At 36.4% G+C, this 11,546-nt stretch overlaps 1 protein-coding gene across 1 annotated transcript in view; it reads left to right on the forward strand.

Annotated features, from left to right (window-relative positions):
• Positions 1–10,390, forward strand: part of LOC144956389 (GTPase IMAP family member 8-like) — a 12,761-nt gene extending 2,371 nt beyond the window's left edge. Inside the window, exons 2-5 of the mRNA XM_078886887.1 lie at positions 1,840–2,939; positions 4,976–5,053; positions 6,298–7,072; positions 7,851–10,390. Of these exons, the coding sequence (XP_078743013.1) occupies positions 1,840–2,939; positions 4,976–5,053; positions 6,298–7,072; positions 7,851–8,504 (2,607 nt within the window). The 3' untranslated portion in view covers positions 8,505–10,390. The remainder of the gene's footprint in view (positions 1–1,839; positions 2,940–4,975; positions 5,054–6,297; positions 7,073–7,850) is intronic.
• The last annotated feature ends 1,156 nt before the right edge of the window (positions 10,391–11,546 follow it).

Raw genomic sequence — 11,546 nt, forward strand, 5'->3', positions numbered from 1 at the left:
TATGAGCATGTTTAGTGAATATTGGAATGAATGAATGCTCACAAAATTCTTTTTTATGCACGGGACGATACTCTAGCAGTTTAAAAAGTCAATATATCGCAGCATTGATATCGAATGGGACCACGAACTCCTTTTTTGAAATTACCGACTAGACCGACGTGTACTTATTTACAGGTGTGATAACCCGATTCATTATGGGCTCATTATTGTATTGGAAATATTTTTTTTTATGACGTAAAATATTGTCCATTACAACAATGTTAAACTAGGCCTATAATTGCGTTCAGGTGTCAGACTTGCATACATGTACACGTCAGTCTAGACCAAAAAGACGTTGATATAATTTCAAGAATTGAGCATTTTAACAGCATGAAGCACGATTCATTTTGGGTTTAAAACCCCTCTTCGGCAAAAAAAAAAAAAAAAAAAATCAATTAAAGCGGTAATACTTTATAGGTCACATCCAAAAATACAAGAAAACTGGGCTTGATGCTTCTTTCTGCAGTTTACCTAAAATATTACCCAGTTTGTTTGTTGTTTTTGTATTGTTTTGATTTTGTTTTTTGTTTCGTTTTCTGTTTGTTTTATGTGGGCTTTTTTTTTTTGTTTTTGTTGTTGTTGTTGTTGTTTGTTTGTTTGTTTGTTTCGTTTTGTTTTGATTTTGTTTTTGTTTTGTTTTTGTTTTTGTTTTTAATTTATTTGATTTTCTTGTCCATGGCGGAAGAAGAATTTCGAATCCAAAACATTTTGTTTTATGATTTTCATTGCAACATCAAAGTTTTTGGTGGGTTTTTTGGGTGTTTTTTTTTTGTTTTTTTTTTTTTTTTTGTTTTTTGTTTTGTTTTTTTTCTTTTTGTCCGTGGCTGAAGAAGTATCTCGAGCCCGAAATACTTTGCGTTTAACTAATTATGATTTGAGTGCCATATCAACGTTACAAGAGGAAACAACATCACAAACAAACGAATTTTATGTGTTTTACCGTGATTACTAAAAAAAAACAACAACAAATAACTGCGACACATTGCTAGATGATGTCCTAATGGCGTCGAACCGGTCAATTCACGCTATTAATTACCGCGAAGTCCCAGGTTTGAAAGTCTTTGCCAAGATGAGTGTCATTTAAACCGATCGATACTTGAAGGACGAGTCTTCTGGCCAAATGTTTAAACTACGTGTCTTTCCAGAGTCCTGAAGTTGACTGGTTTAAAATTAATGATTCAGCAGATGGTGTGCGTATAAGAAAACTACGTACTATTTCTGCCGGCCAGATGAATTGTACATTATGCAGAGTTCAACCTTTAATGTTTTTTGGTGTGATCGAGAGAATACAGTGAGAAATGACCACTTAACTGGCGGTCTAAAACATAATATATAACAAAGAGCTGAGTGGCGTCAACGTAATTTATTCTATATAACAATTCCTAAAAGATGCTATGCTGAAAACTTTACAACAAATTTCATTTAGGCCACCAGGGGAGTTTCTTTTTTTTTTTTGTTTTTTTTTTTCGTCTTTTTTATTTAATTCAGACGTCTTTTGCGTTTGAAGTTGAAGCCGCACAACGTTTGTCAATTTACTCTTTCGTTAGATTTACTGTATGTAAAAAATATATTGAAAATCTTCTAATGGAATACAGCTTTTTGAGTTTACATTTTTCAAAGCATCATATATCTTTGTTCTTTCATGGAACAAATATAATTTCCTTAATGGAAATAAATGATAAAGATAAATAGACTTTAGATTCCCAAGACCATTTTTTTTCCAATGCAAATTAATTGATAAGAAAGCCAATTTTTTCTCCGATCTCGACCAGTATTATTATCTCATCTTGAATTCCCCAGAAAAATTACTTTCTTGGCATTCCTGCCCCTTCTTTTCAACATCAAGATGACAACGAGTTGGGAATACTATTGATGGGCGTCACAGGTCATGGAAAAAGTGCCACAGGGAACTCCATCCTGGGACGGAGAGAATTTGAGTCACGCGGCGGCGGTTGCTCTGTCACCAAGGACTATCACGTCGGTTATACCAGGATCAATGGACGCACCATCAAGGTTGTCGATATACCAGGATTTGCAGACACCGACGAATCCACCTCGGAGGGACAGCATCTGGTTGTCATTAACGCGTTGACCAAGGTGCTGACCAAATTTCCCAATGGATTTCACGCAGTGCTGCTCGTGGTGTCCTACACGAATAGACTGACCGATGAGCTCCAACAATCCATGGAAAATATCTTCAGCCAATTTGGGCCGGATGCCTTCAGGATGCATGGTGTGTTAGTCCTCACTTCGGGAGACAGTTTTGAACGCGACCACGGCCAGGGCGTATCACTTCAAAGGGCGTTGATAACTGGGTACCGGCGTATATTGGATATCTGTGGCGGTCGCTGTGTCTTGTTTGACAACGTAACCCGTGATCCAAGCAAAAACCAATGGCAAGTGAATCAGTTACTGAGTGTCATTGCAAACATGCGCACCGGAGGAGCTACCTACATCCCCACTATTTGTAGGTATAACGGACCGGACAGAGAGGCCTTTGAACGGGACAGGAGACGTGCTGCTGAAATTGAGACAATTTCGTGTAAACTTGGTTTGCTAAAGGATGATCTGGCCCAAATTTCTAGATGGCCCGATCAGCATCGGTTGAGGCGGGTTGAAGAATTGAAAGAAGACGTTTACTACATCAACCACAAAATTAACTCTCTAAATATAACCGATCCTGCATTGACAGAGAAGTTGTCATTGTGCCTGGGAATGCTCGACTCAATGGCTCGTGCTCGACCAAGTGAGAGTGATAACACTCAACAAAAAGAACTTATTTCAGGCATGCAGAAAGATCTAGACAAGCAAACCAACGGCAATAAATTTTGGAACGGCGTTAAGAAAGGACTTGGTTTTATTGGCAAATGTGCTCTAAAAGTTTTGAAATTTTTATTTTAGCTACAATCGCTTAATACTTGAGTTGAATATTCCTTATTTCAATAACAACCACCCTGCTGGATACGAGGACAAGGATTTTCGTGTAAATGTGACATGTCATTAAATAAAAATTACTGCAGGAGGTTTACAGACTTGGCAACATGAAAATATAAACATTCGTAGATTTTAGGAGATAAAAATAGTAGTTGCAATAGTTAACTTTATAAACCAACAATTTACCTTCACAGGGATTAAATAACACTTCAAAATCTTTTAAATTATGTAGCCTGGCATCAGCCTTCATTTTCAATAAGTTTTAATGACTTAGAGATACTCACAAAATTCTGAAATTGAAGCCAAAATTTCGTCATTCTCCAAATTTTTCGTGGTAGTAGGCATGTCTGGTATAAAGCATTTGCAATAAGTGGCAGATATACCAGATTATACTTGATTACATATTACATTCCGGGGCATATAGCCTTATCTACATCTCAAGTTTCTGTAAAAAATACAACTGTCTATCACGTCACTAAAGGAAAACAGCGACATTATAAAGGTATTTTGTGTTGTAAAGGTCGAGCGAGTGAGTGAAGGAAAACCATCATCATTAATTTTCAAAACATTCTCAAGTGAAATTCGTCACACTGGAATATTGGCATGAAATAAGAACTTACACCTCGACAGAAAAAAAAACAAACAACAAAACAAACCAGATCAGGTTTCCCGCAGTTTTGGAGGAGCGTCATAAGAGATTTAGTGAAATCAGTCAACGTACGCCAGCAAGAAGAAAAGGACCAAAACAGCCAAGAAAAGAAATCAGTCCGCCTCCAAACCCTTTCTTATTTAAAGTCAAATTTCTGGTTGAAAAAAAGAAAAAAACAAATTTCATTTCATGTTCACTTGATCTCTAATGCACACGATGTTGCTTGAAGCTTGAAATTTGTAGAAAACAGTAAAGAAATGAAAATGTAGTTTTAATTCAATTGAATTGGACAGATTAGGTGATGTGGAAGAAATAAAATAGATAACAATGAAAACATGAAATGGAAGCTTCAACAAAGAAAACCAATATCGATCAAAGACTAATTGATGGTTCCTCTGTGATCTCTCAAGCTAGTGACATGGATGCCTTTTTAACCCTCTCCTTACCAACAACACTGTATAGGAAACTCGTCACATTCGTGATGATTTAACCAACATTTTTCTTATTTAAATTTCTTTTGTACATCATAAAATTTAAAGAAAATGAACAGTGTGTTGTAGAGCATGTTTTTCTAAAGAAATCATGTATCGCAAGAACTTTACTGCTATTGTGTTTGAGTGATAAAAAATATAATTTTGTGTTAGTTGGGTGTGAAGTTTTGGGGAAAATCCTGAAAATGGCTGGTAAGAAGAGAGTTGACTATTATCTTATAGTATGAGCCTTCAGTTCTTCAATCAACACACAGTGCATACATTTTTTTTAAAAATATGACATCAGTTATGGTATATTTTATTAAAACTAGTCGATTGAAAGAGAAAAAAAGCATCGTGTCGTCAGGTTTTTGCGATGCAATTTCTTTATCAGCGTGTCAAAATATTGTGAGAAATACTCATTAACTGGACCTGGTCTAGTTTTTTTGTGTTTGGCATGTACTAAGGGTATCTAAGGCCTTGCCGTTCAGGAAATAAATCAGTGTTGCCACGCTGGCTAACCGTTTCTACCCTACCGCCAACTTTTTTTTTACCCTACTTTACCCTACGCTTTAAAAAAGTAGCATGGGTAAAGATATTACCTGAAATACTTTCATTAGTTAGTTGTAAACATGAATTAACGTCTAAATATTGTCTTTGTCTAACTGAAACTTGAAACCAGAGAGAGAACGTAGATTTACTGAAACTGAAAGTTCTTCAAATTCTTGGATCTATTTTTTTTTTTTTTTGGCGGTCAAAGCGGAAGAAGAGTAAATTAGATGCCATGTTTTTTCTCTAAAATATTCCAAATTGGAAAACAAACGTTATTCGTGTAGGCTAGGAGTATGGTCATTTTTATTTTTTATTGTATTCTTCTCCTCAGTAATTTGTTATATTTGCACAAAAAATATTGTTTGGACAAAAAGTCCCTACAAAACCCTACATTTTTGCGATTTTACCTGTAGGGTTACCCTACAACCTTCGACTTGGCATTTTACCCTACTGTAGGGTAAAATACCTACGTGTGGCAACACTGAAATAAATACGTCAAGGGGACGAAATGGGGTAAATGGCAGCAAATATTCTGATTGGCTAATGCTTAGTAACGGGCGCATCATCAATCAGGGAAACAAATTTTAACTGCAATAAATATTGTGATGTTATTAATTTTTTTTTTTAACTGCTAAGAAACGTAATTTTAAGACAGAATATATCAAGGTTGAAAGATCACTTTTAAAAGACTGGTTATGTTTTAATGTATGATACGTGAGTCTACACTTTTATTTAGTACTTACTGTGTAGGTAAGTGTTAGAGCCTAAGTAAAGAATCAATAGTTTGAAATATTATATAAAATTTGGCTTCAATTCAATTGCTGCGAGATGCTTTAGTAATATAAGCGCTATTTAAATGTACATCATCATCATCATCATCATCATCATCATCACCATCATCGTCGTCGTCATTATCATCACCACCATCATCATCATCACCATTATCATCATTATTATTAATAATAATGTTATTATTATTAATAATAATGTTATTATTATTAATAATAATGTTATTATTATCAATAATAATGTTATTATTATTATTATTATTATTATTATTATTATTATTATTATTATTATTATTATTATTATTATTATTAATATAATGCGTATTATTCAGGGTCATGAGTTTAGTGTAACAAACAAGAAACAAATAAAACCTCGTGATTCAGATCATCAACTATAATTTACCCCGATATACACGAATGCCGACTAGATGCAGCAGATCACTTATATTATTGATTCCACGCATTTTAACCATTGCCTTGGCGAATGACCGGTTAACTGCCGTATTCTGGAAAAAAAACTCGAATTTAAAATTTGGCCAGAAAACTCGTCCTTCAAATATCGATCGATTTAAATTACCCTCATCGTGGCAAAAACTCTCAAACCTGGGACTTTATCATAAGACATCGCGAAGTCCCAGTTTCGACAGTTTTTGCCAGGATGAGGTTGGTTTAAATCGATCGATAATTGAAGGACGAGTTTTCGGGCCAATTTTATTAATTCGAGTTTTTCAGCGCACCGCAGTTAACTGGTTAAAATCAATTTCAACAAAATTAATTGATGATGTGTTGAATTCCTTCACTATCATATAAAGGTAACATGCACACATAGATTCGCATTGTAATGTTGCGACTCGATTCTATTTTAATTTGTTTTTTTTTTTTCAAAAACAAACAATAACTCCGTCCCAATTGTGTTTCACTATTTGGACCTTCTTCAGATCTCGTCACAATCGGAAATGAAACTGAACCTTTTGCTGGTGGGCATGTCCGGAAGTGGAAAAAGCTCCACGCTGAAATCCATTGTCAGGAAAGGTGACATTGGTGTTCGAGGTGGATGGAAGACGGTGACAGACTCTTGCCAGGAGGAAGAAGGGAGTTTTGAAGGTTGGGTCATCAAAGTTGTGGATACGCCTAGCTTGTTTAGTACAAATATTAAGTCTATGAGAGAGCAAGACGATCATTTCCGAAGAGCAATCGATGAAACCTTTAGGCGGTACCCAAATGGATTTCATGCCATAGTGCTTGTATTATCATACGGACGTCGGTTTGGCCAAGAAGACGTTCAGACGATCAAAATCCTGAAAAGCGTTTTTGGTGAAAACTGGTTGAGGGATCGAGGCGTGGTAGTGGTAACAAGTGGGGACAATTTTCATTTCGATGTGGAAGGCACTCAAACAACTTTCGCAGATTGGTGTAAGAGCCAAAAGGGACCCATGGGAGAGATCTTTAAAGAATGCAATTTTCGATGCGTTCTTTTTGACAACGTTACCAACGATAAACGAAGCATGTACAGTCAGCTGTCTCGATTAATTTCTGTCGTGAACGAGTTTAGAGGACCTCCTCACGCCACAGCTCACAAATATGATGCCACTTCGAGTGTGAAGCAAAATAGTTCTAAAAGCCACATCGCTGCTCAAAAAGTGAGTAATTCTGATTCCAACGAAAGTTGTTTTCAACGATTTCTTAACCTTTTCAAACGGCCGAATCATTAGACAAATAAGATAAATATTATTCTCATATCCCTGACCTCAAAACTTGCTTTCAAATTACAACCATTTCTCGTATTTTGATTTAGATGGAAATTAGGGCACATCTCCTCTCTCTGAATAGTTACATAATAAAACTGACATTTAGACTAAGCCCTGTACTGTTGTCAATCTATCTAGCGAAATATGTCTTTTCCCCAATTTTTCAGGTCATTCAGTATATCTGTTTATTTTCTCATGCCAATGCCACTGCATCACAGGCGCACAGTTCTGTGTGAAATGTCTTGTCAGTGCAGTTTATCATTTTGCTCCAAATGGCAAAATGAGACCAAGCCACTGAGTTCTGAGTGCTCAGTTTTATTAATGTAGTGTCCTACGCATGTGTGTGCGTGTGTGTGTGTGTGTGTGTGTGGGGGGGGGGGTGTGGGTGTGGGTGTGGAGCCAAAACTGAATGGCGTTTTAAAAGTGTCTATAGTAATCTCAGATGCGTCCACAGTAATCTCAGTGTGTTGATCCCGAAATATATCGATCTTTATGATACATATCTATTTATTAAAGTTACGCGTACCCCTTGTCACTTTTAAGATCAACATTCATATAAGTCGAGTTGCTGTTCTCTGCTCAATAACATCTTTTCTGTAACCTATCAATAACTTCCTAATTAAATTGAAGTAAACATAACATCTCCCTTCACGTCTTGAAAACTTGACAGAATCAAGAATTGGAGCAGCTACGCCAAAAGAAGAATTCGCCACATGTTGATAGAGGGATGGAAAATTATTCTCATACTTCGACAAGCAAATCAAATCATAATATGACCACGTCTTCGTCTGAGCGCAATAATTGTCCGACATGTGGCGGTGCAAATACTACATGGTCTGAAAGAGGGGACTTGATGGAGTTGGGAGATGAGACGTCACCCCAGGGATTGTATCCTAATATTCAAGAACCGATGTATAGTCACAATACATCTTCGATGGGCTCACCAAACGAAACAAGAGTCAGATCACCGGATAAAAACAAAATATTAAGATTTAGACAAGACATCTTGGGGGTTTGTGTGGAGTTGCGAAAATACTTGGGCGTAATGCAAAAACAAGATTGGATTATGCATTTCACGTCTAAAATCGATAAAATTAGGCAGAGTTTGGCAACGGAAGCTGAGCGTGGCTATTTTGAAAACAGTATCGTGTCTCTTCAATGGGTCATACCTCAGTTGGGCCAAAACAGAAATCTTGGCGGTGCCCAATTGGCCTATGCTAAAACGACATTGGAGGGCATGATACGTGGTGTTTACGACACAATGGAAAGAGATCTTGACAGCGTTTTGACACGTTGGGAACGAGAGCCTCAGCTGAACACGTAGAGAAACAATATGAACTATAACATGTGTGCAAGATTTCCGGCTCACCTCGGATTTCCGGCTTTATGAACTGGATTTTAATTTATTTCCGGCATCTAGATCACCCTGACATAATACTGTTTTGAGGCAGCAGGTCACATTTCAATATGTTTAGGCTCTTTGGGTTTGCTGGAAATGGATTCCAGGCTTCTCTATTTTTTTCTTTTCTTTATTTCTATTTTTAGTCCACCCGACTAGTTAGAATAATTCGTAGAATTACGTCATTTTGCCTCCATCTTCAAAACTTCGCAATCATCTCTTATCCGTTAAAACATATTGAAGTTGAACGTTGTTGCCAGACTTTAAAAAATAAATAAATAAAATGTTTTGCTTTATATAGCGCAATATCCAAAACGTGCTCAAGCGTTTTACAAAGGATCCCTCACTAACAGCAACACGTAACATAAAGAACGAAACATGACGCCTTTTAGGCGATAATACAACTTTTTTTCCCGACAGAGACAACGCTGTAAAGGTCCAGGTGCTCATTTTACACATGAATACGGTGAGAGAATGTGAGTAAAGAGTCTTTTCCAAGGACTTTAGCGAGTGTCATACCACAAGACCACATAGCCAGACTACATCATTTTAAGAGGATTTTGGGGTGTTATTTAATAATTATGAGGGTAGATTGTCGCTTTTCAAAGTCAATTACAATTTTTATCTCCCCAAAAAATACAAATTTTTAGATTTCCAAGTAGGCAGGTCGGCCTAACCTATCGTATCCAGGCCATAATAATATCGGCTCAAAATTTACCTGCTTTAATGACCTGGCAAAAAACATAGATATGCTGTGATCGTATTTTTAAAAACGCAATTTATTTTATTTCATTTTCACACTTGAGGAAAATGTAGTTATTTATTGTGTTTCATTTCATATGATTATACAAATATCCATTCTCTGGTTATGTGTGAATGATATTATAATAATAATGCTGCTATTTTTAAAAATTTTATTTCCTTTTCTAAAATAAAGTTTATTTTACTCTTTTGTCAATATTTTTATTGCTTAATCTTTATCAATAATACGTATGATCTAATTACAGTATTGATTAAATTGTTCATATACCAAATCGTTGCGAAATTAAATTTGACACTTTCAATGTAGAAACAGTGTTTTTATGATGTTTGTCTATTTGTTATTGTTGTTTTCTTTTGTTTTGTGTATTATTTTTTTTGGTTTTTTTTTTTTTTTTTTTGGGGGGGGGGGGGGGTTGCCTTTTTTTTTGTAATTTTACCCCTCATTGAGATTTAACCAATCATGGTTTTGTGAAGTCTCTTACTTGGTACCCATTGTTTGTCGAAAAAAGTGTGTGTGTGTGTGTGTGTGATGTGTGTGTGTGTGTGTGGTGTGTGTGTGTGTGTGATGTGTGTGTGTGATGTGTGTGTGTGTGGTGTGTGTGTGTGATGTGTGTGTGTGTGTGTGTGTGGTGTGTTTGTGTGTGTGATGTGTGTGTGCGTGTGTGTGTGTGATGTGTGTGTGTGTGATGTGCGTGTGTGTGTGATGTGTGTGTGTGTGATGTGTGTGTGGTGTGTGTTTGTTTGCGTGTAAGTTCCGTTTGTGAATAACGATATATTGAATAGTGTCTTGTTATTGTTGTTTTCTTTTGTTTTTTGTGGGGTTTTTTGTTGTTGTTTTTTTTAAATTGTACCCCTCATTGAGATTTAAACAATCATGGTTTTGTGAAGTCTCTTACTTGGTACCCATTGTTTGTCGAAAAAAGTGTGTGTGTGTGTGTGTGTGTGATGTGTGTGTGTGTGTGATGTGTGTGTGTGTGATGTGTGTGTGTGTGATGTGTGTGTGTGTGTGATGTGTGTGTGTTTGTTTGCGTGTAAGTTCCGTTTGTGAATAACGAATTAATGTGCTCCCCCCCCCCCCCCCCCCCTCCCCCTGTATTGATGATATTGTTGATTTCAATTTCCTCTTCGTTCCTCTCTCCTCTCCGTGCTCTACTTCTTCTTCCTATTATGTTTATTGCATTTCTCACTTATTTGATCATTTAATTACCCTCCCCCCCCCCCCTCTATGTGTGTATTAGTTAGTTTATTTACGACGTTTCTTTCCTTTATTTGTTATCATGTCGAACTGGACAATACACGCTTCTTGTTGTGTATTAATTTCAAATATAAATTTAAACCATAGCATATTCTTTTTGTTTGTCATCATCATCATCATCGTCATCATCGTCGTCGTCATCACCATTATCATTACAATTATTATTCGGCAGTTATCATTATTATTAATAATATTAGCATTATCGTCATCATCATATTTGATATTAATAATATATTGATGTTTGCTTTTTGCCCCCCCCCCCCCCCCCCCCCCCCCCCCCCTCTGTGCGTGTGTAACGAGTGAAAAATTTTATCTTCATTATACAACATAAATACAGCCCAGTTTGATCAATTGATATTTTTTATAAAGTGTATTACTGCTTACTGTGTATGCAGTTTATTTTATTCTCATATTGTTTCTACTTTTTTAAACCAAAATAAATAAATACGTATTTATCAATCAAACTGATTATTTGTTTAGCCCATTTTAGTAAACATCGCCCATTGTGTTGTGCACTGTCTGCTTTGATATTTTCTGCGCTGCAGTGGAGCACGACTTTTAAATAATAAATAAAATTCAATTTCTTCGTACCCAAGGGGAATTTTTATTTAGAGTCCATTCCAAGCGAAGACTGGAATATCACAGGCGTCAGCTTCAGTGCAGCGCCGCTATATCAAGCTATGACAAAGTAGCTTGGCCAAGGTTCCATACGCGTCAGGGAACGGAGAACAAAAGTGTGATGACAAAATACTGGTTCCAATCTCCCTGGAACTGTGAACCCAGTCCTCTGGAGTACATGATACATACATTGTGTGCAACTGATCTTTTGGTTTCAGAGTGATGACATCTTATTTACCAGCCTAAATAAATGCTGGTCGTCAATAAAGATAATCCATTCTCGCTCTTTTACGCTCCGTAATTAATCATAAGACACTGCCTATACGTCCTGC

This window comes from Berghia stephanieae, chromosome 11, assembly GCF_034508935.2.
Source record: "Berghia stephanieae isolate SIO BIC M18660-M18661 chromosome 11, UCSD_Bste_1.3, whole genome shotgun sequence".
Classification (NCBI taxonomy): domain Eukaryota; kingdom Metazoa; phylum Mollusca; class Gastropoda; order Nudibranchia; family Aeolidiidae; genus Berghia; species Berghia stephanieae.